At 40.0% G+C, this 27,948-nt stretch overlaps 3 protein-coding genes across 4 annotated transcripts in view; 2 read left to right on the plus strand and 1 right to left on the minus strand.

Annotated features, from left to right (window-relative positions):
- The window catches only part of LOC126379492 (zinc finger protein 846-like), a 138,310-nt gene that overhangs the window by 39,859 nt on the left and 70,503 nt on the right, over positions 1-27,948 (plus strand). The gene's annotated exons all lie outside the window — the stretch shown is intronic.
- LOC126379421 (zinc finger and SCAN domain-containing protein 12-like) overlaps positions 598-27,948 on the plus strand; it is a 56,726-nt gene continuing 29,375 nt past the window's right edge. Inside the window, exons 1-10 of one of the 2 annotated variants that reach the window (XR_007568330.1) lie at positions 598-901; positions 3,287-3,421; positions 13,381-14,307; positions 15,185-15,270; positions 16,211-16,360; positions 17,997-18,120; positions 19,346-19,446; positions 20,863-20,974; positions 22,405-22,506; positions 23,285-24,300. Coding sequence is in view for 1 of the 2 variants with exons in the window: in XM_050028173.1 (XP_049884130.1) it covers positions 773-901; positions 3,287-3,421; positions 13,381-14,307; positions 15,185-15,270; positions 16,211-16,360; positions 17,997-18,120; positions 19,346-19,446; positions 20,863-20,974; positions 22,405-22,506; positions 23,285-23,512 (2,094 nt within the window). In the remaining variant the exon portion in view is untranslated. Of the gene's footprint in view, positions 902-3,286; positions 3,422-13,380; positions 14,308-15,184; positions 15,271-16,210; positions 16,361-17,996; positions 18,121-19,345; positions 19,447-20,862; positions 20,975-22,404; positions 22,507-23,284; positions 24,602-27,948 lie in introns of those variants that run through there. The other variant, XM_050028173.1, reaches the window with a different exon arrangement.
- Positions 24,554-27,366, minus strand: LOC126379540 (terminal uridylyltransferase Tailor-like). Its single transcript, XM_050028334.1, has 3 exons — positions 27,321-27,366; positions 25,913-26,053; positions 24,554-25,477 (listed from the first exon to the last, which is right to left on the minus strand). The coding sequence occupies exons 1-3, from the start codon at positions 27,349-27,351 to the stop codon at positions 24,576-24,578; spliced, it is 1,074 nt and encodes a 357-aa protein (XP_049884291.1). The 5' UTR covers positions 27,352-27,366; the 3' UTR covers positions 24,554-24,575.

Below are 27,948 nucleotides of genomic sequence, written 5' to 3' on the forward strand. Positions count from 1 at the left end.
AACGGAAACGAATCCAAAACCAATAGTTTTGCCAAAAATGACCAATAGCGTAAAATATCTACATTCATTAAAAATCGACAGTAGGCACCTCAATGGTACCTAAGTAGTATGCATGCGCTGAATAATAAGTAAACACAATATAAAATAAGGCAAGGCTGTATGGATGGGTAAGCCATTGAATCGAACCCTGTTTAGGCTTTTTTCGGCGGGAAACGGGAAGGGGACAGTTGCTTTCTTCATTGAGTAATCTAAATAATTAATACGAAGTGGTGTTTTGTGGTTGATGATCGCATTAAGTTAGTCGGAAGACATTCGCGAATGTTATTATATTGGAGTATTCAATAAACAAAGTGTATCTGCCTATTTTCGCTTCGTGCCGGGAAGCCGCTTCATAACTCAAAAGTTTATGCGGACTTTTGAGTTAATTCGTTTGGGGTTCGGAGTAGGAATCTACTACGAGGGTGGGGGCTTAGGTTTCATCATCATCACCTTTCATCATTTCATTAATCATCAAGAAAAAAAATACGTAAGACTTGGCTGTATGGGCATAGTTCCCTTTGCCTTACCCTTCAGGGTAAACCAAAACAAAAAAAAAAACGAACCCTGTTTATTTTTGTATTTTTGTTTATTTTCGCGAAAAAATGATTAGAATATGTGCTTGTCATGTGTTCCTCGTACGTAGTCGATAAATATTCTCCGTAGAAGCTTCTGAAGCGTCTGAAGCTTTTAAAACTTTGTGGCTTTTATCAAACTTATAAGTTAGAACTTAATTATGGGTCCCGAAGACAGGAGCTATATTCTAGAAACCTACTGCGGGACATGCCTCAGTAAGGACCGAAAACTCGTAAATTGTTCTAAATTAGTTAAGAATATGGATATATACTTTGAATCGAAATTAATGGTAAGTAAATATCATTAAGCTGTCTTAAATTTTGTACCGCATGAGAGCCCTCAGCGCTCTCCATTAGTCCGGCCAAGTAGTTAATTCCATTTGTGGCAAGTCTACAAATAGTCACGTCAAAAAATCTTTGATTCCCTAGTTATGGGATATCCAATAAATAGCTTGATTACAATAATGGTTTTTTGCTTAATTATCATAAAGAAGTGGCTCACTGAAGTTTCTCAATTACAATAGGCTATTTTCCAGCAAGTGAAATCAGTTACTTTGTAGGGTTCCATAGCCAAATGGCAAAAACAGAATCCTTATGGATTCCTCATGTCTGTCCGTCCGTATGTCACAGCTACTTTTTTCCTAAACTATAAGAGCTATACCGTTGAAACTTGGTAAGTAGATGTATTCTGTGAACCGCATTAATATTTTCACACAAAAATAGAAAAAATATAATATAAATAAATAAGGGGGTTGCCCATTCTTAGAACTGAACCTCAAAACCTTTTTTTTCATCAAACCCATACGTGTGGTCTATCTATGGATAGGTCTTCAAAAATAATTCTCAGGTTTCAAATAAAAAAAATTCTAAACAGAATAGTTTGCGCGAGAGATTCTTCCAAAGTCGCTTAATGTGTGCCCCCCCCCCCCCCCGTAACTTCTAAAATAAGAGAATTATAAAAATAACAAAAAATATAAGATGTAGGTACATTACCATGCAAATGTAAATGTGCTGAGCGCTACAAGCTTCATTTTTTTTTTTGTATTTGTATAAGCTTCATTTCCATTGATATACTTACCACATTTATGACAATAAATTTTCATTTCATTTCATTGAATGAGTTTTTTTTTTTTTTTTTTTTTCACTGCGATCTGCCATCGACTTGTAAGTCTTTATCAGATAGTTTGTGGTTGTATTTATTTATTTAGAGGTGAAGTCCAGTAACTGCTATCCTCAAGGCTATGAACGAGATTTATTAAGTACTTTTTTTTAATACACAATATTAAAACATCGATCAAAGTTACAACAACCTACAAGAACTTTAACTTATGTTACTTGCTGCTATGGAACCCTTCAACGGCAAGTCCGACACGCACTTGGCCGTTTTTTTACTAAATGACAAAACACGAAATCACTAGAATTAATTTGAAATAACATTGTGAAGTCATAGAAAAACGTGATGAAAAGTCTCACTTTATTATTATTATTATTAATAGCCCTCAATGTCCCACTGCAGGGCAAAGGCCTCTCTTCCCTTCTTCCACTCCACTTAATAAAACTTATTTTATTTTCTTTATTAAAATTAATAAATAAGTCAAATAGAAAAAAAAACCATTTTTTTCGTCAGTTTCACATGTTTCTTTAACGTAATCAGATTTTCATGATTTATCTCGAACCTAGTACACAGCCCAATTTTCCCTAACACAGTTGGCTCAACCATTTTAGATGGAAAGAAAGAAAAGAAAGAAAGAAACATTTATTATTTAGGACACCACAGACACGGATTACATATATATACATTATAATGACATCACATCAGAAGACCATGTACACACGAAATATTTTCTATATAGAACATGGAGAACGAACACAGAAACTTATACCTAAATTAAAATGTGACGTCATGTCGGCTTACCCATGTGTAGTGGATGGTGTCCCGTATAAAAGGTCCTCATTCTACTTATGCCGCGGGTGAGCCGCGACGCTGGTATCCTGTAGATGGCTCACCGCCTTATCACATTGGTTAGCACATACCTCGCTGAAGTGTGGGTTCAGTTGATCGTGCAAAATACATATCTCCGACTACCCCAGTTGAGCACATACATGTGGGCTTATGTTTTTCTTTTTTCTTTTTTGTGCCCAAACATGCGATCGGTCGACTGACCATAAGCAGTTTTGATGGTTTGGTTTTATTAACATGCAGGACAGGCCCCCTCATTAGAAGGCTGCCTTCATTAAGGTGCTACTGTATGTTATCCCATATGTGCGTCCTTTTGAGGCGTCTCATAAGTATAGTGGTTGTCACTTAAACTCCGGGCCAGTTTGTTTTGGTGATGAGTAATTCGATCTCTGTAAAGCCTTGTAGCGGTGGCAATTTCTTGCTTAACTGTCCTCATTCCAAGGTACTCGTGAAGTTCGTCCATGCGAGTGAACCAAGGTGCTCGCGCTATTGATTTGAGCACTCCGTTTTGGAAGCGTTGTAGTATTTCCATATTTGATGTTTTTGCAGCACCCCACAACTGAATGCCGTAAGTCCATACTGGTTTCAGTGCCGCTTTGTACACCAGTATTTTATTTTCGACGAAGAGCCGTGATCTTCTGCCCAGGAGCCACTTCAATGTCCTAAATCGGTGGTTACATTTGCGGGCTTATGTTTATGTTCCTTTTTGTTGCAGAATCATCTGAATAAGTTCAGCCTTTGCTGGGAATGTCATCAGGTTTTACAGAAAGTGTACAAATTTAATAAACAAGCTAAGCAAGCCATGTTAACGCTGGATTTTTTATTTAAGAACCGGAGTGATGGGAAATCAGTAAGTGTTTTTTATTAGCCTGATTTTATCCCGTTATATATCATCGTATATGGGTCGTTCTTCTTTTTTATCGACAATGATCTGTCCTTCGTTCTGCTTCTGATAATGTATAAGCTACCACTTATACACATTTGTACGTGTTTTGTATTTTCCTTACCTTGCGTTTTACGCGCGGCTCGTGACGTAGACATGTACTTCTATAAATATGATTCAGTGCAATAAACACCTTTCACGGGAACGGACACTTTTACTCTAACTTTCCTAACTCGTGAAAACTCAACATTTAACTACTACACTCGACTTGAACTTTGACTTAACCACTATATACATCGTGTAGAGGCATTGGCCCCTCCATCTTCTTCGAGCCGGATTTATATCAGTAAAGTGAAGTGTGACCACGTGTTTTGGTAATTTTGCCAACGACTGCGAATCGGTTGGATCGGCCTCCCACCAGCGGGTCTCACCGGTCTGATTGAGAAGGCGCATATGTCGTAGTGAAATTTCTGTCACGTTCATCATCCGATACTTCTTCAACCATATAACAACCTACTTTAACCATCATGAAGGACTTATTACAACGTCAACAACTCATCGCTGAGGCGATTGAAAAAATAAGAATAAATTTTTCCAAGGATTCTACACGCCGCAAAACTAAGGAGTATGGTGAGAAGCGCCTGAAGGAACTTGAAACCTTGTGGACAGAGTTTGAAAATAACCATCAACTCCTTATTACTATTCAGGACCAACCCAATGAGTATTTCACCGCGGATGCTCATCAGTTGCTGAAAACTAAATATGAGTTGATAAAGGCCAAACTACTCAAGGTCATTGAGAACCCACCGGGTAACGAAGCAGGTACGTCTCAAGATAACGGAGGGTTATCAAGGTCTGATGAACTAATCAGCGCGCAGACCACCAACTTCCGAGCTTTCACTCGTTTGCTACGCAACATTAAGTTATGCGAGCCAATCGAGAAGTGGGAAATCGAAGATAAACTTCAGATGCTGCAATCTCGCTGGAAGGTCATTGATGACAACCACTGGCAGATAGACAGGGAACTAATTGGGGCTAACGTGGATTACGAACAAGACTATACAAAACATGAAGCTATCTTCGAATCCACTAAGAAGGAGCTGCATTTAAAATTGAACGCTTCATCACACAAGCCAAGTGCAGTGCCTCCTATTGACATCCCAACATTTACAGGAAACTATACACAGTGGCCAACATTCATGGATTTGTATAGCGAGGCTATACACAACAATATATCCTTAACAAAGGCCCAAAAAATGCAACACCTCAAGGGGAAGCTCAAGGGTGAAGCAGAGCGCATCGTTCAACACTTAACGGTATCGGCTGAGAACTATGATACCTGTTGGGATATCCTTAACCACAGGTACAACAATAAACAACTGCTTTTCACGAAACAAATTGAAACATTCATGAACCAGCCAACCGTACAACATGCCAACTCATTCGAGTTAAAACGCTTGCATGATGTGAGTCTAGAAACCATTCATGCCATTCACAATCTTGGGATCGAGACAACCACCTGGGACCCTATCCTGGTTCACATTTTAACGGGAAAACTTGACGCCGATACCTACGCGTCGTACATGGAAACCAGGAAAGAGCCTAAGGAACTTCCGTCCTTTGACGAATTTATTACGTTTCTACAAAGGAAGTTTACTGCGTTGGAGCCAATCAATAAGAAAAGGCAGCCTACGTTTGTTTCAACAAAAGTTAACCAACCTAACAAGGAATATAAGGAGCAATCATCCGCGCAAAAGGATTACAAGTACAAGAAACATTTTGCTAAAACCTACCATGTGAAAACTGAAAGAAACTGCCCCTTATGTAAGGGCGATCATTTTTTAGTGTATTGCAACTCATTTAAACAAATGTCACAGGCATTGAAACTGAAAACCATAGGTCAACTCGATGTGTGCAGGAATTGCATGTTCTCACACAACGGTCACAAATGCGCATCGAACAAACGATGCCGTGTATGCAATAGTGCACATCACACGTCATTGCATGATATACTACGAGAAGCGGAATCATCAAACGCATTGAATGAGCCGAGCAACTTGAAACCGACTCCAAGTGAATCAAATGTCGCATCGCCGTCCGCGCAACTGCAGCGTAAGGCTAACCATGTGGCTGGCAATTTCAACGAAGTATTACTTGCCACGGTGCAACTAAAAATAAAGGCATTAGACGGAACTTACCAAGTATTACGATGTCTTTTAGATCAAGGATCACAGATCAACTTAATAACAGAGTCGGCTGCTCAGCGCCTTGGACTACGGAGACGAAAACAAAATTCAACGGTATCCGGCATTGGATTTTCATCTAACCAGAGCTACGGTACTGTACAACTTGAATGTGAATCATTATTTAGCGACTACACATTTACAACAGAAGCACTTGTTATGTCCAAGATGCTTAATAACCTTCCGAATTACACCTTCAATAAACAACAGTGGCCTCATCTGCAAAACATCAACTTAGCCGACCCTGATTATAACGTGTCTAGGCCGGTGGATATCTTACTTGACGCAGGAGTTTACGCCGACATTGTATTGAATGGTGTTCTGAAAGGTCCTGCAGAAGCACCAATAGCACAACAAACAAAGCTCGGATGGGTTTTACTAGGGACCGTCAAAACGTTCAATTGCCATGTGTTAATAAACAATATCGCTGACATTGCACGCTTCTGGGAAATGGAAGAAATTACCGAGTCCCGTCCAGAAACGCCAGAAGGGCAATATTGTGAAACACTGTACAGTAATACGACACGTCGATGCGAAGATGGGCGATATGAGGTCAAGATTCCGATGAAACTTGACTTTACCAAACATTTGGGAACATCTAAGCCCCAGGCAGTCGCACAACTTCGACAACTGGAAAAGAGATTAGCTAAGGATGAACAATTATCAGAAAGCTACAAAAAATTCATAGACGAGTACTTGGAACTCCAACATATGAAACCATGTACACTACCTCGAGAACCAAGTTGCTTCCTCCCTCATCACGGGGTAATTAGGCTGGATTCAACTACTACAAAACTACGCGTAGTATTCAACGCCTCTGCAAAAACAACTACGGGTCACAGCCTAAACGAGCTTATGGAGTGTGGCCCTAACTTACAACAGGACCTTCAAGCGATTATCTTACGCTGGAGAGCATACGAGTTTGTTTATACTGCGGACATAGAAAAATTCTACAGGCAGATCCTAATTCAAGAGGAAGATCAACACTTACAAAAGATCTTGTGGCGCGAATCCGTAGAGGAACCCATCAAAGAATATCAACTTTGCACCGTCACGTACGGAACCAAGGCCGCCCCATTTTTAGCTATGCGCACTATCAAACAGCTAGTCATGGATGATGGCTCTCAACACCCTCTCGCCACGGAAATTCTGGAACATCAGATATATGTGGACGACTTGCTAGGCGGAAGTAACACCATTGACGAAGCAAAAGAAGCCCAAACACAACTAATTAGCTTACTAAAGGGGGGAGGTTTTAATCTCCGTAAGTGGGCTAGTAACACGCCGGAACTGCTTAAAAATCTACCTAACAATCTAATAAGTCAAAACATGTTGGACTTCAAGCATGCTGAAACGAATAAAACCTTGGGAATTAAATGGAATCCGCGCACGGATCATTTTACGTTCAACCACACTGCACCTAACAGCGATCGTGACGTCACAACCAAGCGAACATTACTATCCGACATATCAAGGTTATACGATCCCCTTGGTTGGCTCGCGCCGGTCACCGTGAAAGCGAAGATGATATTTCAGCAAACGTGGTCAACCCCTATCAACTGGGATGATCCACTTCCCGACTGCGTGCAAAGGGAATGGGAACAATTCCGACAAGAATTGCCCCAAATCAACAACATCGAGATCCAAAGGTGGATGGGAAACACCTCACAAGGAGTAGAGCTGCACGGATTTTGTGATGCGTCCGAGAGAGCATACGCATGCGCGATTTACTGCAAGACAACGACTAAGACCGGCCAAGACATCATAAAACTTGTTGCGGGGAAAACAAAACTTGCCCCACTGAAAACGCCTATTTCCCTACCCAGACTCGAACTGTGTGCCGCAATGTTACTGTCTAAACTTATGAAAAAGGTCATAGACTCTATAAACTTACAGACAGTAACAATGCACGGGTGGAGCGATTCAATGGTCGTCTTGGGTTGGTTGCAAGGTGAACCGTCGCGTTGGAAACCTTTTGTAGCAAACAGGGTTGTGAAGGTAACTGAAAACATGCCACCCACCTGTTGGAAACATGTGAAATCTGAAGAAAATCCTGCGGATTGCGCCAGCCGCGGATTGAACGTGTCACAACTTCTGTCGCACCCACTATGGTGGGAGGGCCCTACATGGCTAAAAAACAAAACCTTTCCTATGCGCCAAACATTTCAAACCGTTGAAGAGGAAAGAAAACCAAAACAAATTTACGCGGTGGAAAAAACAACGTCATTAGTTGTGGAACTTCTAAAAAACCACAGCTCTATGGCACACGTAACCAGAGTAGTCGGCTGGGTGATGCGATTTATAAACAATGCACGTCACACAAACAACGCCACCCGATTATCGTACTTATCGACATGCGACATAGAGAACGCTCAAACAATCATTATCAGGGCAATACAAGCAATGAACTTCACCGATGACATAACGCAATTACAAAAATACAATCAAGTGCGTTCAACTAGCCACATTTTAAAATTGAATCCATTTTTGGACAAAAACAACATTATGAGAGTGGGAGGCAGATTAGGACATTCAGGCTTGACCGAGTCACAGAAACATCCTGTTATCTTGCCCAACAACGACAAGTTAACGGAGTTACTTATTGACCAGGCTCACCGGAGAACTTTACATGGTGGTGCCAGACTAACTCTGTCTCATCTGCGCAACAGATATTGGATAATTGGCGGTATGAGGACTGTCAAGAAGTATCTTCTAAGATGCGTCAGATGCCATCGTTTTAAGCAGACTTCTGGTCAGCAGCTCATGGCAGACCTCCCTCGGCCGCGTGTCACACCATCAAGACCCTTCACCCACACTGGAGTGGATTTTACTGGTCATGTCGACGTGAAGGCTAACAAGGGCAGGGGCATAAAAACTTCAAAGGCCTATATAGCAGTGTTCATTTGTCTATGCACCAAGGCCATTCACTTAGAACTTGTCTCCGACCTGAGCTCAGCAGCATTCCTGAACGCCCTGAAACGATTTTGTGCCCGCAGAGGAACACCAAAACACTTATACAGTGATAATGGCACAAACTTTGTGGGTGCTGCCAGAACCTTGAACAAACAACGACAAGAGGCTTTGAAGCTGTACATCGACGACGAAGTACTTACCAACATAACTGAATGGGGTATAGAGTGGCATTTTAATGCACCCTCTTGGCCAACAGCGGGTGGTTTGTGGGAAGCTGCGGTCAAGAGCATGAAATACCACTTAAGACGTGTCCTTGGTGAGCAAAAACTCACTTTTGAGGAGTTTTCTACGCTCTTGACCCAAATCGAGTCCTGTCTTAACTCAAGACCCCTAGTAGCGCTGACAGAAGACGTCGAAGACATAGATTGTCTGACTCCAGCTCACTTCCTCGTTGGTGGGTCCATACTAGCACCACCACTGTCATGCGAAGGTGATAACTTGACTCCTAGTAACAGGTGGCAACTAACGGCTAAGATGTTTAAGGACTTCTGGAAGAAGTGGTCGACAGACTACCTTCAAACGTTGCAATCTCGTAACAAGTGGAACTTTACATCAAAAAACATTGAAACTGGCGATGTTGTGTTGGTAAAGGAAGATAACATCCCACCTGCAAAATGGCTGCTTGGTAAAGTTACAGATACACACCCCGGACCTGACGGACTAGTGCGCGTGGTCACCTTGAAAACCAAGACAAGTACTATGAAGAGACCAGTGACTAAACTTTCCCGATTGCCTATTGACAATGAGCAAACCACTAGTACCCAAACAGAACAATCTGAGCAACCAAAAGTTATCCTCAGACCAAGGAAAAACACAAATATATCTAGTTACTTTGGTGCATTATTTGTGTTAATCGTGATGTGCATAACTTCAGTGACACCACAGCCGCAGACAATTAACGTAACTAGCTTGAATTCGGCTAAGCTGGTTTACTTCGACAAAATAGCGGACATGAATGTTATCCAAGGAGAATGGAAAATGGTTGTCTACTATAACATGACATCATACTGGCAAAGTTTGGATAATATCAAAGACTATGTTCAACATCTTCAAATCCTTTGTCAAAAGGATAAATCATATGCCGCCTTCACAGCAATAGCAGCCCAGTTACAACACGAAGTGAACGAGTTGAAACATTATAACGATATACTTCAAACGGAACACGGAAGTCGAATGAAGAGAGGCTTGATAAACGGTGTCGGATATCTCGCCAACTCATTGTTTGGGGTGTTAGATGATCGGTTCGCTGAAAAGTACGACAAGGATATCAACCTACTGCAAAAGAACCAAAATCACTTGCTAACCTTATATAAACAACATACATCTATAATAGAAGGCGAGTACAATTTGCTAAAACGAAACGAAGAAGTGATGAACAACCAATTTGCCATAATCAATAAACATTTGCAAGAAACGCAAAATCAAATTGCGGCAGACACTCAACGTACTATGTACATTACCGCAACATCACTGGCGGCGAACATGATACTATCCAACATTCGTAGAGTCCAACAATCCTTACTCGATCTGGTCACTGACGTCAAAAACGGACGTGCAGACACACATCTCCTGAAACCAGACGCTTTTGAAAGGCAATTAAACGTGATTTCAAGGAAGCTACCTAAGGGATTGACCTTGCCTTGCACAGACAACCGTGACTGCGTTCGAGAAATGTACAAAATATCTCGAGTTCACGAGAAGCTTACAAGGAACTTTTTGATATTTGAGGTTAAGATACCACTCCTATCTCATGAGCAGCAATACGAGCTCACGAAGATTATACCTATCAGAGCAATAAAAAATGGGAACATGACATCGATCATCCCTACATCGGAATATATGGCTATAAATCTTCGAAAATCTTTCCTAATGCCTATGAGTTTGGAAGATCTGACAACTTGTTTGCATTTGAACGACCGACTATTACTTTGTAATTTGAACCTACCAATCTACAATTTAAAAACAATTACCACTATCTGCGAAGCTAATATTATAAACAATAGAGAGGCGGTCAACTGTCACTCTGAAGTATCAGATTGCAGAGACGAGTGGGTGCAATTACATAGTCGGGAGTCCTGGCTGTTCGCGTGCTGCGAAGAATGCGCTATGCGCATTTTCTGCCCGGCGGGTGATACTTCGCAAAAGTTGCATAGCAACGGCATCTTAACATTACCAGCTGGCTGCATGCTTCAGGGAGATCATCATATCATCTACTCTCACCACACCTTTCGCAGTGAACTGCAGATAAAAGATGAAGAGATTTACATCCCAGAGTCAGGTGTAAACAATTTTATACAAGAGAACATCAGACGCACCCTTTCAATCGAAACCCATGAAAAGCAGCTGGAGACCCTGCATAAAAAGATAAATCTTGTGAAGGAACAGCAAGAAAGTATTAATCGTATAGCGGAGACCGCAGATACCCACTATTCCACAATTTACAGCTTTATAGGAGTTATCTGTGTTGGATTAACTATATGGGGGTCATTCAAGATCACACGCAAATACATTCACCGCATAAAAGGGGATAACGACGAATGCAACGTTGGATATACAGCGCGTAAACATAAGGACGACATGCGCACTAACTGCAAGGAAGTTATCGTGAAGTCCGCGCCAAAACCATTTTGGAGCAGATCACAGCTGGACCGAAAAGATAGTGGCGCAAGCGCTACTACCTCGGATAAAGCGAACTCACCAATAATGTCGCGTTAGTTAATAAAGTAGACGTAATTGATATACTTACATTTAAGTCAACTTTCTTAAGTTTTACATTTTGTTTTATAATTTAAGTTGCTTTTCTGTTTTGCTTTCTTAAGTCGGCAGCATGTATAAGCTACCACTTATACACATTTGTACGTGTTTTGTATTTTCCTTACCTTGCGTTTTACGCGCGGCTCGTGACGTAGACATGTACTTCTATAAATATGATTCAGTGCAATAAACACCTTTCACGGGAACGGACACTTTTACTCTAACTTTCCTAACTCGTGAAAACTCAACATTTAACTACTACACTCGACTTGAACTTTGACTTAACCACTATATACATCGTGTAGAGGCATTGGCCCCTACAGATAAGTTATGTTTTAGAATTTTATTTCATGTTTTGATTGTCTAAAAATATAGTTATCTTATTATACTCAAAATACAAGTAAAATACTAATCGGTTCCTCAATAAGTTATTAACGTAGCTTGATCGTTTTTCACAAAATTCTGTGACAGAGTGGTAAATTGAAATGCTGTCTCCGATGAAAAGGGCCACTCTGTCACAATATTTTTTGGAATGCGCCTGCAAAGAAAAGTATGTTACCAAGATAAAGTGAACCACGAAATAGTCCTCTACAGACACATATTTATATGATGTTTTAAAATAATTATTGCCGTTATAATTTTAAAGATGTTAAATCCGATAAATCGAGAAAATGTCTTTTTATTGTCGATAAAAAAGAAGAACGACCCATATCTCAAGTGTTATGCCGTTTTTCATAGGGTCCGCTTACCTAATCTGAAAATTTGACAGGTCCGGTTTTTAACAAAAACAACTGCCTGTCTGACCTTCCAACCCACGAAGCGAAAACTGGCTTAATACAGCTTAGGTCACATTCCTCCACAGCGCATTTCTCGGGTATGTGGGTTCCCTCACGAGGTTTCCCAAGGGTTTCCCAAATTAATAATATTTTATTTGCATATAGATATGTTGTGTTGTGTGGGTTGTGTTGGGCGGAAGGCAAGAGGGAAATCACTGCCCTATTTTTCCCCAAAGAGTAGCATGGAGAATGCTACACCGATAAGAGCGTGGCTCTTAAATTAGTGATGATGATAGATATGTTGTACTATTTACAGGTGGTAAATAATTAAATGGAGTTAATGTGGATAAATAATTGAGGAGCTCGGTGGCGCAGCGGTAAACGCGCTCGGTCTGCGATTGTTGAAGTTAAGCAACTTTCGCAAAGGCCGGCCATAGGATGGGTGATCACAAAAAAAAAAGTTTTCATCTCGAGCTCCTCCGTGCTTCGGATGGCACGTTAAGCCGTTGGTCCCGGCTGCATTAGCAGTCGTTAATAACCATCAATCCGCACTGGGCCCGCGTGGTGGTTTAAGGCCCGATCTCCCTATCCATCCATAGGGAAGGCCCGTGCCCCAGCAGTAGGGACGTTAATGGGCTGATGATGATGATGATGAAATAATTAAATGGTTTTTTTTATTAATCTTATTTAACCTGCAAGGAGTGCAGATATTCCAATTATCAAAAGCAATGACGGACTTTCCAGGCTATGATCCCCAAAAATTATATAGATGGCGCTGTCCAGATTTCACGCGTTAATTACCTACTTTTTCACCCTGTGTTATAATTTTCTGTCTTTGTACTAAAACCACCTGCTGGGTCTGCATGATAACCGCACCGCGCGCAGCGCGAATTATATTGAGCGCGTCGACCAATAAACGATACGAATGGTATCTACGTAGACAGACGTCAAACGGCTATTGGTCGAAGGCCTCGATATAATTCGCGACGCGCACAGCGCGGTTACCGTGCAGTGCCTACTGGTTGACAAATGTCCAGAGGGACATGAAGACGCTGGGTCTCGAAGAAGACGATGTTTGTCAGCGAAGTACTTGGCGCCGCATGTTTGGGAAATCCGATGCGGGGAAGTGGCGAGGACAAAGAAGAAGATGTTATCATAGTCTGTCTTTGTTAAATTTCAGATCCAATTAAAGTCTCTATCAGTTCTCCACGTGAATACAAAAGCTGATAAAATAAACATTGCTTCTCAAGTTTTTTTGGACAATCATGACATTGCTGAAACTAGTATTCCAAAAGATGAAAATGTAAAGGAATCTGCTGTTAGCAAGCCTAAGGGTAAAAAGGTTAAAAGGAGGAGGAAGAGATCTGCACCATCAAATGCAAAGAAAAATTGTGATCTCATACTAAAACCAACTAAAGAGGATTTGGAGAGTGAAATACCGTGTTCTGTATATTACAAAAAGCCTGCTGAAGATGATGATGATGATAAGAGTAATAATGATGACAATATTGATAGTATTACACGGGATGATGAAATGATGCCCATTGAATTTATAAATTGTGAACTGGATACGGAACTTTTAGAATTTCCAAAACCTGAACCTGTACCCCAATTGCCGGAGCCGCCCAAATTATTTCCTAAACCTGTTAAACGGGCAGACATAATTGAACCCGGTAGTCTGTCACCAGAAAATGAACATGCCAAAGTGAGAACTGACCTAATCAATTTAGTTGTTAGTAAAGATAACCCGTTTAGTATCGCCGAGACTAACAATATTGGTGCTGGCTTCAAAATGTTGAAAGTTCAAAACACAGCGTTCCCTCTCAAAGTCACATCCGGTCCTTCAAGCCACAACTTGCTCGTGAAGCCAGTTAATGTTATATCAACATCAAAGTCAGTTGTGGACAACTCTCTCGATGTTGAGCGGGGTGATTTGACACCTCACACAGTACAGGCTAGAACGATAGATTATGTCGACATGTTACAACTAAGAGAGAAAGAGAGACAAAATGATATGTATCAGGAAGCGACATATAAGTGTGAGAAATGTTTATTTGGATACAAGAATGCAAACTTCTTTAGGATGCATATGAGACAACACGATGAGGTAAGTATCTCCTGACCTTATATACTCAGAAATCAGAATCGCTTCCATCCATCTCCCTTCTGTTATCCCGTTTCCACAAGTTCCGCTTACCTAACCTGAAGATTTGACAGGTTCGGTTTTGTACAGAACAGAAATAGAATAAGGAATAATACTACGTATTGAACGGCAACTCCCCGCTTCCTACCAGCGTCTGAGCTAGGTCCCCCCAATCGCACACAGTTTCAACGTATGGCGTCAGACGTCACACACCCAGATGTGCGTGTACGATAACGTCAATGTGTGGTGTCTGTGTAAAACGAGGTTGTTTGTATGAAGTGTCCGCGTTGTGTCAGAAGCGACTGCCTGTCTGACCTTCTAAGGCGAACGGAAAACAACGGAAATAATATATAAACGTATTTTTCGGGAACGTGGATTTCCTCACGACGTTTTCCTTCACCGTTTAGCACGTGATAATCATTTATGATCCAAACATGGGTACGAAAACAAATTCGAAAATCATTGGTCTATTTTATTCGAATCAAAGCTGCGGCCTCAATATAGTCTCGGCGGCTAGGGTGAGCTGCCGTCAAAGTATATTTTCGGGGTACCAAACTGAGCACAGTACCCCAGTAGCCACAATTTGGTAGTGTGACTAGGGTTCCACGATCCACTTAAGTCGTGTTGGAAGTTGTATATATGCGTCACGCTGTGTAAACTTCGATAGCGCGTTTCAGGACTGCATTATTGAATGGTGGCGCCATCTGTTGCATGTGGGCGGAACTAGCTAGTCAACTAGTTAGGTCCGCCACATAGTCAAGCGTTTTGCCAACTGAGCAACCACGGCTCTTCCAGTTTAGTGAAGTTATTTTATTTGTTTAATTGGAGATGTCTATTGCAGGAGTACGGCTCAATAAAGTGTGATATTTGTCAATTGAGATTTGACACTAATGAATTGTACGACCAGCACAAGAGAACCCATTTCGTGTAAGTTGTTTTTATTGAAAACTAGCGGACCCGACAGACTTCGTCCAGTCAAAAAGATTTGTAATGTTTGTAAATTTGCAGTTTTTTGTTCCTACTTATGGTTAGACAACGTTTGTATGGGAAAAGAAAAGGGCTGTTTTTAGAACTTTTCCGGCAAATATACGATTTTTTCTCACCGTAAAAACCATAATGGACTTCTAAGAACATTTAAAAAAAAAGAATTGGCTAAATTGGTCCAGGCGTTGTTGAGTTATACGCTTACCAACACATTTTGAGATTCATTTTTATATTATAGATTATTTGACCCTAAAGTGATTATCGGCGCCTATTACTGTAACCTATTTAGTTCCTATTATTATTGATGTGTGAAAATTAAATACATTTTTATATTGTTTACACCTAAGTTTCATGTGTGTGTCATGCGAGGAGAACCGATAGCCGATGGGGCGGAAAGGTTCTAGAATGGCGACCACGAGTCGGACGACGCTCAGTGGGTAGGCCCGCTACAAGGTGGACCGACGATCTGGTGAAGGTCGCGGGAAGCCGCTGGATGCGGGCAGCGCAGGACCGATCGTCGTGGAGATCCTTAGGGGAGGCCTATGCCCAGCAGTGGGCGTCGTACGGCTGATGATAATGATGATGATGACACCTAAGTTTCCTATGTTTAATTATATTATTGTTTATATTGAAAGTTTCACGGCGCATTGGCGCTTTTGCACTGTAAAGTTGTGAAATATAAATAAATAAATAATTTGTAACATAGGACTTAAAATCGCTCGCCGGGAGTTGGTATACACACTGACTCTTGTCTTAAACTTTGTACCGCGTGAGAGTCTTCAGCGCTCCCCATTTGTTAATGCTATCTGCGACATATAAACAATAAGTCACGTCAAAACAAAAATGCTATGGTTATGTTGACATGTTTTTTGACATTTTACAGTTCGAATATCCAAGAAACAGAGAAAGAGAAGAATATTCTTAAGAACAATGATGAAGGAAAGATAAAACAAGATTTACTAATGCTACGATGTAAATACAAACACTGTGGTAGAATATTTGACACCTATAAGGACTTCATAGACCATGAAGCGTAAGTATGATGCAACCACAGACCATAGAACATACGTCCACAGCCAAAAGACCACAGAATTCCACTTACTACAAAAACCCAAATCCCCTGGTAGTTGCGGCTTCCGAATACATCCCGCTTAGGGACGGTAATGAAAAGTATCGGCGTCCGAAGGATTTAATATACGATCCCGACGACCCGATTACTCTAGCCATAGAGACAGCCAGTCAGCTCGCGATACCAAACACTTCAGGACCCTGATATCGACCCCGCCAGCGTGGTCGAGGATTTCCCTCAATCAGCGCTTATCGCTATCGACCCACTAGCGTCGATTAATTCTTTCAAATATTTTTCCTCTTAGACGACGCCCTTTTATATATGTGACAAGTAATAGTAATTCAATACGTCAGTCAGTAATTCTCTTAATTTTCAATAATAAAATTTACGTCCTTGAAATGTTGGAGATACCAATTGAATGGTAACACTTACTTAATCAATGGGCTAACAATGGCGGCTTGTCATAGAATTGAGCATACCTGGTCTTCTTATGCCATGTGTTTATTGAAATCTGACGTCACTGGGCAGAATGTCACGTGGTGACTAACCATTTTAGCGCGAAATTTGAAAGTAATAAAGAATTTTGTTTTTTTTATATATAAAACTTTTTCAAGAAAATAAAATATTTTATGAGGTATAAAAGAAGCGTTTGTATTTTTTTTAAATACTTATCTGACAACTGCCAAGTAGGAAAAAAAGCGCGGCGCAAAAAAAAGAAAAAACTCTTTAGTAAAAAAACTTTTTGTAGAATAAAAAACATTAAAAAGAAATGTAGTGTGCCTTATAAATCAACGTCTCCCTAGCATTATCGCGTTTTTCACAGGGTCCGCTTACCTAACCTGAAGATTTGACAGGTCCGGTTTTTTTTACCTTCCAACCCGCGAAGGGAAAACCAGCCCAATACAGGCCTAGCTTGCATTTTAAAATACTTATCCAAAAACTGGCATTACGAGCATAGGGTCAACGATTTTTTTCGCGGTACTAAGAAATCTGAGGGCCTCATTCGAACAGAGAGCACGTGCGTGCCCGAACAAGATAGTAGTATCTACGTATATACTACGGTTTTTATATACATGACACGAATTTTAACAAGATTATTGGGTGAGAGCCTTCAGCGCTCCCCATTTGTCCGGCCAAGTAGTTAATGTCATCTGCGGCAAATCTACAATAAGTCACGTCAAAAAAAAAACAAGATTATTTATAATTAAAGCACATAGTAACGGGTTCTTACCGCGTTTAAATGGAGATATGAGACTCCCGATAGACTCTCAGTGTCGAAATATCGGGAGTCTCATATCTCCATTTAAACGCGGTAAGAACCCGTTACTATGTGCTTTAATTATGACAATTACCGCGTAAACTTAAAACAATGTATAAGATTATTTATATGTGATATAATGTATATCCTGTTGACATGCTTAAACATTAAATTTAATTTATTTTATTGTATGGTATTTTATTTTATTGTATTGAAATGTAAATTATAATTTGTAATGCTATGGGACTAGTACCTGAAATCAACCATAAATAAATAAATAAATTACGCGGCGCGGTTGTCATACAGAGCCAGCTGGTGTTAAGTCGTTGTTATATGTTCCAGGGAAAATCATGATTGGATAAAGGATAGAAAGCCAAAATTCCGATTCAAATGTAGTGTGAAGAACTGTAATAAGGCGTTCAGATTCAAAAATACACTGAAGATACATATAATGGAGGTTCACGAGGTATTTTCCTTTTTTATAGAGATTTCACACACAACTGTGAGATTTGTCACGGGGACTGTAACCTGGAACCTGACAGGGGGCAGCAGTAACTGTCAGTACTATTCAGAGGCGAAGGACAGGAGTCCTAGTATGGCTTTGTAATAGACTACTCTGGGCGCCATTCATTCGCGTCAGACATAGTACTGCGGGGCGGAAGGCAAGAGGGAAACCACTGCCCTATTTTTTCCTAAAAAAGTAGCATGGAAAATGCTGCACCGACAAGAGCGTGGCTCTTAAATTGATAATGATGATAGAGATTTCATTCATTCATTCATTCATTCGTCTTCTTATCGTGTAAGTTATGAGGTGGAATACCAGCCTCATCAACCCTGGTGTCAGGGTTATCATTAAGCCGCCAAAGGCTGATCACCTGATTGTCCGAGAGTAAGATGATCCGTGGTTCGGAAGGCACGTTAAGCTGTTGGTCTCGGTTACTACTTTGTGATGTAAGTATGTAGTCGTTACATGAGCCATGTCAGGGGTCTTTGGCGGCTCAATAATAACCCTGACACCAGGGTCGATGAGGTTGGTAAACCATCTCATAACCCACACAATAAGAAGAAGAATACACACTAGATTAGTAGCACTAGATTAGGAGCAATAGTTTAGGAGCACTGGATTAGTAGCACTGGATTAGGAGCACTGGATTAGGAGCACTGGATTAGGAGCACTGGATTAGGAGCACTGGATTAGGAGCACTGGATTAGGAGCACTGGATTAAGTGCACTGGATTAGGAGCACTGGATTCCGAGCACTGGATTAGGAGCACTGGATTAAGAGCACTGGATTAAGAGCACTGGATTAGGAGCACTGGATTAGGAGCACTAGTTTATTAGCAGTAGATTAGTAGCACTAGATGATTAAATCATCTGGATTTAGTGTCATCATCATCAGCCCATTAACGTCCTCACTGCTGGGGCACGGGCCTTCCCTATGGATGGATAGGGAGATCGGGCCTTAAAATATCACGCGGGCCCAGTGCGAATTGATGGTTATTTACGACTGCTAATGCAGCCGGGACCAACGGCTTAACGTGCCGAAGCACAGAGGAGCTCGAGATGAAAACTTTTTGTGGTCACCCATCCTATGACCGGCCTTTGCTAAAGTTGCTTAACTTTAACTTTGGATTTAGTGTAATCATATTAATATATGTTTGTACTATAACCTATTTTCTTATTTGCTCCAGAAAAAAATATTCCACTGCAAAAAATGTAATAGAACTTATAAATCGGGCAGCTCGTACAGATCACATTTGATGACGTCGAAAAATCATGGGGTCACAGCAAGGTCAGTACCTGACTATGATAGAATAAGCAATAGTCATTTTATAATAAATAATTTATTTCTCTCTCTTCTTCTTTTCTATTTTCCTCTTTTTCATTCATTCTTTCCGACTCTTTCTGTTTGTATTTCTTTCAAATCAAATCAAATCAATTTATTTGCGAGAACACATAGATACAATAAAGGTGGTAAAATAATTTAAATAACAATGTTGTGATGTGTTCGGCCTGCATGCAGGCGTACAAATATACATAAGAAAATAAAAAATAAAGAAATGGTACATTGAAAGAAAATTATTGAAAATATACTTATTATTAAAAAATTACAAAATTTATTTATTTTTATGTTCAAAATATTCCTTCAAATTATAGTAACATTTGTCCATAAGCCATTTCTTTCTTTATCTTTCTCTCTTCTTTTTCTCTCTCTTTCTGTCTCTTTCATTCATTCTTTGTCCGTATTTTTTCATTATTTATCTTTTTTCTTTATTTATCTCTCTTTTTCTCTCTCCTTTTCTTTTTTTCCAATACTATAACTCCTTTAACGTAGCATCATTAGACTGTACTGTGTGTAACGGCCTCCGTGGTCCAGTGGTTGAGCGTTGGGCTCACGATCCGGAGGTCCCTGATTCGAAAGTGGGGCATATAGAAAGAAAGAAAGAAAGAAAGAAAATATTTATTTCCATATTGGACGCCACATTTACAAACTTACATTACAGGAAATAAAAAAAAAATAGAACAAAAAAAAAAAAAACAAAGACAAGAAGACAAATAATACAGACATTAAATACACAATGGAGGCGCCCAAAATAAAAAAAGGATCTCCCTCAGCATAATGCCGTGACACGTGCTTAGCACGGGCCGCGGCGCTGGTGTTATGAGAGACCTATCGAATGGGAGACATATCACAATATTACGTATGGGTGTTAGTAACACCGTAACGAATACTGAGGGCATCATTCAGACCATTCTTCTGAGTTAATATCAAGTGGAATTTTCCATGGCAAAAGTATAGAATTGTAAAAAAGGTAACACAAATGTTTCAAGAATTTTCCAAGCGGAAAATCCACTTGATATCAACTCAGAATCATGGTGTGAATTCGCTCCCTCAGTATTCGGTATTCGGTACTACCGTCTTGAATGTACATTTAAAAAAAAGCTTATACAGTGTGTTAGTGACATCGTAACGAAAACTTTGAAGGATGATTCAGACCATGATTCTGAGTTGATATCAAGTGGAATTTTCCGTCGCAAAAGTATGTAACTGAAATTAATTAAAAAAAACGCTAAAAATTTCATGAATTTTCCCGACAGGAAATTCCAATTGATATCAACTCATAATCGTGGTCTGAATCATCCCCCTCAGTATTCGTTACGATGTCACTAACACCCTGTAATTTATTTTGTGTATTTTTTTTTTCAGTTACGAATGCGATTACTGTGGAAAGAAATTTATCATCAAAAGCTATCTAGCTTTGCATATAAATGTAGCGCATACGAAAATGACACAGTACCCGTGTGATTTCTGCGATGAGGTAAGTATGTAGTGGGTAATCTGTTCTTATCGTGTCGATGGCAAACTAAATAGTATCGGCCCAAAACTTGGCAACAAGTATGGCGCTATCTGTAGCGCTCATCAAAAAAATTTTTGTAGAAAAAAACTCAGTGGTGAAAAAACCTTCCAACCGCCATGGGAATGCCAGCCTAATACAGGTTAGGTCACATACATCCGAAAATGCATTTCTCTGGAATGACGGTTTCCTCACGATGTTTTCCTTCAACGTTGAGCACGTGATAATCATTTATGATCCAAACATGAATTCGAAAACTAATTCGATAATCATTAGTTTAGGAATTATTACATTTTTTCTTCTTAGCTGTTTTTTTTTTTGTTGCAAGTTGTAGGGAATGCAAAATCGATCTCGCGAGATCTCGGATAATGATTCGGGATCGGGGGCGAATTTCCTTGAGTTACACTTGTCGTTTTGATTATGTTCTCTTCCTATCGTGTCGATGGCAAAACTAAATAGTATCGGCCCAAAAGCTGGCAACAAGTATGGCGCTATCTGCAGCGCGCATCAGATCCTCCTGCGTGCAGGTGTTCGGGCACGCAGGACACGATGTAAGATGTTCCATCGTTTGGGGAACAGATCATAACAACAAGTGTAACTTAAGGAAATTCTGATTGATCCTGAATCATTTTCCGAGATCTCGCGAGATCGATTTTGCATTCCCTACAACTTGCAACAAAAAAAACAACGAAAAAGAAAAAAAATGTAATAATTCCTAAACTAATGATTATCGAATTAGTTTTCGAATTCATGTTTGGATCATAAATGATTATCACCTGCTCAGCGGTGAAGGAAAACATCGTGAGGAAACCGTCATTCCAGAGAAATGCATTTTCGGATGTATGTGACCTAACCTGTATATTAGGCTGGCATTCCCATGGCGGTTGGAAGGTTTTTTCACCACAGAGTTTTTTCGTGTGCGTCAAGCTAGCGGCCTCAAAAAATAAATGGGCACGAAAAAATAATTTGACCATACCAAAAAATAGTACTCTTATTGAAAAAAATAGTACCTGTTGTAAAAAAATTAGTACCATCACGGTTCTGGATTTATAGCCATGTTTTATTGCACTTGCTAGCTTGACGGTGAGCGAAATTTGGCGAGACTTAACGACAAGGTCTTTCGCTTTGATTTAAACGCCAAAAAATAGTACCGAAATAGTACTCACCCCCTGCAAAATACCGAAATGAGTACTTCAACGGTTCCAAAGTTATAAAGGCAGTTCTTTGATCCCGCTAGCTTGACGTTTTGAAAATACCTATTATCTAGGGAACGCTTGCATACTTCAGTTTGTAACTAATGTCAATAAACTCGTATGAAATAGTACTCCCTACCATCATAATTTGGACCTGATTCTCTTTGTAGAAATATGTCAAAAAGTTCTTTTTTTTTTCAGAAATTTTACAGCTATTATGTAAAAAACCGCCATATGAAGACGAAGCATCATAGCACGCCATTGAAACTTGTTGAATGCAACATTTGCGGGAAGACTTATAAAGTAAGTTAATGTAGATAACATGACAGCATCACGCCTGAATCCCTGAAGGGGTAGGCAGGGGTGTATAGTAATTAAGGCGGATAAGAAAGTGACAAGTATATTCTCTCTCTCTCTCTCTCTCTCATGACTTGGCCTCAGCTGAGCATTTTGGTATTTTAACTTGACATTTCTGTTGAGGAGCTCGGTGGCGCAGCGGTAAACGCGCTTGGTCTGCGATTGTTGAGGTTAAGCAACTTTCGCAAAGGCCGGTCATAGGATGGGTGACCACAAAAAATAAGTTTTCATCTCGAGCTCCTCCGTGCTTCGGAAGGCACGTTAAGCCGTTGTTCGTCCCGGCTGCATTAGCAGTCGTTAATAACCATCAAGCACTGGGCCCGCGTGATGGTTTAAGGCCCGATCTCCCTATCCATCCATAGGGAAGGCCCGTGCCCCAGCAGTGGGGACGTTAATGAGCTGATAATGATGAAGTTGATATTTACGTCCTCGACTTGAGGACTTTACTCACTGGAGTCGAGCATATCATACTGCCAACATAATAATACGGAAATAATGACGTCATGATACTGGAGTAAACTAGAGTTAAAGTTGAGGCGCTGTCTAAGATGGGTGTCGAGACAAACCTCTATGGTTTAGGCTTTTTGGCTTTGATTGAGGGGAGGCCTGTGCCCAGCAGTGGGACGTATATAGGCTGTTTATGTTATGTTATGATGTTCAATTTACGGTAGTAGTAAATCTTTGTATACGGGTTTTATCCTACTATGTGATTCTTTTTTTCCAGTCTAAAGCGATTTTGAGGAAACATCAGTCTGTTCACACGGGTGAAAAGCCATACCACTGTCCTTATTGCGATTGGAAGTTCACCCAATGCTCCACGCTCAAGACGCATTGCAAACTCAAACATAAAGACAAACCAGTACCTGTTGTGAGGAAAACTGTCAAAACACAAAATACCACAGAAGCAAATATAACAGAAAATAATATAATGGATATACCTAGAGACAGATGAAGATTCAGAATCAAACTCCACAAGCGATAATTGAAACTAATATCATAGATTAAGGATACTACGTAAAGTCCGTTCAAGAATGATCTTCATAAAAGGTAAACAAATATGGCTGCCCATATTTTTTATCTGTGTCAAACGGCATGCTAGTGAAGTGCTGAATTGATTTTAGCTCAAGTTATTTTATCAAAATGAACTGACTCTCTTGGGCTGTTTGAATTTTTTTGTATGACAATATTAAAAGATATATTTTATGTTTGTTTGTGGTTACACTAACTCACTTGAAAGTCATTTTTTCTGCAAGAGTCGGCTTATTAAGTACAGTACACTCACTTAAGTTATTCGCGGAACTGACTCGTTTTCCTGACCCCAATGAAATGTCCCTTCACTAATACGTTAATAGTAAACCACAGATTAACAAGAATTTATGATGTCAACTTTTTTGTGAGGCTTTGTTTGATTTTTGTTTTTACGTGAAAAAATGTGTTTTTATAATTATTTTACGTTAATTTCGCATTGAGCTAAGAAATCATACATCTATTGAGTGCTACGGATGTTATTAGAAGAATACTTTGCGTAGTTAAGGTTAAATTCGAACATTCTTTGTAGTAACAGGTTTGTTTACCTTTTATGAAGATCATTCTTGAACGGACTTTATAGAACGGCAACTCACCGCTCCCCACCACACCCCTCTCGAACACAGTTTAGTCTTGAATCGTATGGCGCCAGACGTCACACACACAGATGCGCGTGTACGATAACGTCAATGCGTGGTGTCTGTGTAAAACGAGGTTGTTCGTATGAAGTGCCGGGGGTGTGTTTAAAGTCTACTAGGGGAAACGAACAATATACTTTTTTCTAAACGTCAAAATACGAAATTACTATAGAAAGAAGACAGAGGGGGTGAGGTAAATCTAGCTCAGCCGCTGGTGGGGAGCGGGGAGTTGCCATTCTATGCTATAGATGTGTGTGGTGTAAATAAAAGAGAGAGGGTTCTTGTAACCAAGAGCAAAACACCAATTTGTTCCGTATGATTTTATTTGTACTACGTATAGAATTAATAAAATCAATTTTCAACACTCATAGTCAAAATGGCGCTTAAATAATTATTTTCACCTACTTCCCTAAATAATCTAGCGGCTTTTTGGATATATTTTATTATCTTCATAGCATGGCTTCTTAATATCTTACTACAAGCATTTTTATTATGAATCAAAGGATGTGGTATACATAAAGTTTCCAAACTTAAAGCCTCTGTGATATTATTTTTCACGTTAAATTTATAAAGTTCAAGAAGTTCTGGAACTCTTTCTAAATTTCTAAAAATTTCTTTTTTGTAAGAAGACGCGGTAAATGTCGATATTACGTAATTTTCAAAATCAAACTTTGAGAAATAAGTAAAAAACTTCCCTAGAAGCTGGTAAACTGAATCGGGGTTGCCATTGTAATATAAGTCTTCGTATTTTTTTTCGTAGGCCACGTTCCAGTTGTCAATAAAAAGTTTTTTATGAGGCACTTGCAATTTCAATATTGGCGGCAAAATATTGGCTTGTTGAAAATAAAAAGTTACCATTAATATCCACGCAAAGTTTGTCATACCATTTGTGTTTAATTTGTGAATTTTTGACCAAAATTTCACGATAATTAGCACAGGATACAGTCTGTGGTCAAAACTGAGGATATATTTGACCAAATAAGTTTCTTTTTCGCCTGCAAAATCGTTGAAAATCAAATCGGAGTACAATTTTGTGGCTTTATGTCGGAAAGTTATTACAGGGACCGATGCATTGAGAATTGTTTTGACATTGTCGAACATTTCTGGATGTTGTTTCAGAAGTTTAAACCCGGTAAGTACCCTGTTATGTGGTGTAGTTGTGACGTAATCGGGAAGGTACACGTGGTAATCTATATCACTGTATATAGTCGCCAAGCCCATCGGTACAGAGCCAAAGGGGACCAGCTTGCATTCTAAAATAAAACAAAAACTTATTAATGACTATCCAGGCCATGTTCCCAAAAAAATAATATAGTAAAGTGTGTTTATTTGTTCGTTAGATGTGTCCTCACCGGGAATCGAACCCAGGACCTCCGGGTCTGAGCCCAACGCTCAAGCGGTATCCAGATTACTTTTGACTCTGCCCACCTTCTAGATAAGCCGCATATGGCATTAACTACTTGGCCGGACAAATTGGGAGCGCTGACGGCTCTTACCAAATTGAAGGAAACAGGCCTGAGGTTGCCCAGTTAGGTGCGAATCTCGGCTCAGGGCGTCGTCTGAGAGAATTATATTTAAAATAATTAATCGGCCCTAGTCGGCGGATAGCAATAAGCACTGAAAGAGAGAAAATGTCGACCACGCCGGCGGGGCCCGTAACGGGGTCTCGTTTAATGTATGCAAATCACCTGGCCACTTTTCTCGTAATACCCTGGTCGTGTCCGCCAGCAAGTCTGCAAACTTGTCCACCTGGTGCCGTGGCATTTTCACTCGGTGGAGCAGAAGATCCACTTGATGGGAGAAGGCTTCTGCTGCTGGTAACGAGAGAACTGAAACACACACACCATTACTCCACTCTAGGCAGGCCTCCCCTCAATCAACCGGAGGGGGTATGGAGCATACTCCACCACGCTGCTCCACTGCGGGTTGGTGGAGGTGTTTTTACGGCTAATAGCCGGGACCAACGGCTTAACGTGCCCTCCGAAACACGGAATCATCTTACTTTTTCGGACAATCAGGTGATCAAGCCTGAAAAGTCCTTACTAAACAAAGGACAGTCTCACAAAGTGATTTCGACAATGTCCCCATCGGGAATCGAACTCGGACCTCCAGATCGTGAGCCTAACGCTCTAACCACTAGACCACGGAGGCTGTTATTTATTGGTTATTTACTTTTTATTTATTTAGATAGGTAGGTATACGAGCTCCTCCGTGCTTCGTATGGCACGTTAAGTCGTTGGTCCCGGCTGCATTAGCAGTCGTTAATAACCATCAATCCGCACTGGGCCCGCGTGATGGTTTAAGGCCCGGTCTCCCTATCCATCCATAGGGAAGGCCCGTGCCCCAGCAGTGGGGACGTTAATGGGCTGATGATGGTGATGAAGATAGGTAAGTATACGAACAGTACACATATTGTAAAGTTATAAAATGCAAGACTTAAATTAGTTTTTGTATATGTGCTCCAATTAACAGGTACACACAGCATTCACAATTACAACAACAAAACGTATATATCTAGGTGTATATAATTATATATAAATAAATATGTATAAAACTTAAAAACTAATTAGCTTCTAAATTAAAACAGCCATAAATCTTCTTAGCAAACATAAGAGTTAAATCTATAACGTATACATATTGAACAAAATTATGTATTGTTGGAAACAAAAGAGTTAAAATTAAAAGTACAAATGGGAAAATGTACATTATGAATTTATGATGATTTGTACAGTGTTCTTCTATGCTGTTCTGGGAGCAAATAAAAAACATAGAAAACGTTCAGCTGCTTGTCTTCCCGGGCATGTCGTAAAAACCGACAGAGGGATTGTGTCCTCTAACATGATGGACTAATGTTATGGGCGATAGGCTGATCCCTTATCACCATAAGGTTCAATCATATCCAGCTTACGACATCGTATCAACAGTAGCTGCAAGTTGTCTTTGATTACTTGTGGCTCTGCCCACCCCATTAGGGATTACGGGCGTGAGTTTATGTATGTATGTATGTATGTTGTACAGAGTTAGTAACATACCTCAGTATCTTAGCTTTCAGTGTGTGGTTCGAGAATTACAATCAAAACACATAAAATGATTTACCTACTGATTTTCCCGTATTCTCATTTTCCATTCCGTTTACTAAAGCACAGACCTGTCCAAAAGAAAATTATTAAATTAAGTATCGTAAAGTAAAAGTAAAAATTATTTATTTACCAAATACGGATATATTATTGTTTGTCGCCTGCCAGAGTTCCAGGGGTCCTCTTGTATGTCACAAATTCGAACATATCTTTATTCAGTAGGTAACATAGTTACAGTTTGAATCGACAATATTTACATAACGAACGTCTCATCCGCCTAAAACTACTGCAGCTTCTCACAACCTGTATAGCCGGGGAAAAGAAGCTGCAAGAAAAACGTCGGCACAGGGCCCTAGACGTTCTTTATATAAAAAAAAAAACATGGTATGTACCTATAATATAGAATTAACTGTTCTTACTTTGGAATTTGTATATTTCTGGTGAACTGTTGTTTTGGGATCTGTCCTGTAAAGATGGTCCTGAAGCGTTGATAAATAAATAATTACTATAATAAAAAAAATAGAAAACACCTTCTTAATTAAACATTGTAGCAGGGATCCATGCTTAGTCAAAATAACTTCTAAATAACTAACTTACGTATTTTTTCTGATGTTCATAATTATGAAAATAATGCCGCCTCATGACTC

This window comes from Pectinophora gossypiella, chromosome 29 (genome assembly GCF_024362695.1).
Source record: "Pectinophora gossypiella chromosome 29, ilPecGoss1.1, whole genome shotgun sequence".
Taxonomy (NCBI): Eukaryota; Metazoa; Arthropoda; class Insecta; order Lepidoptera; family Gelechiidae; genus Pectinophora; species Pectinophora gossypiella.

Bases quoted from the DNA above. Each gene is read 5' to 3' on its own strand.
- LOC126379540 (XM_050028334.1), bottom strand. From the start codon at position 27,351: ATGGAAAATGAGAATACGGGAAAATCAGTAG. The intron at 26,054-27,320 runs GTAAATCATTTT...TGTGTGTTTCAG, and splicing joins GAATACGGGAAAATCAGTAG to TTCTCTCGTTACCAGCAGCA. The intron at 25,478-25,912 runs GTGATTTGCATA...GTTTTATTTTAG, and splicing joins ATTACGAGAAAAGTGGCCAG to AATGCAAGCTGGTCCCCTTT.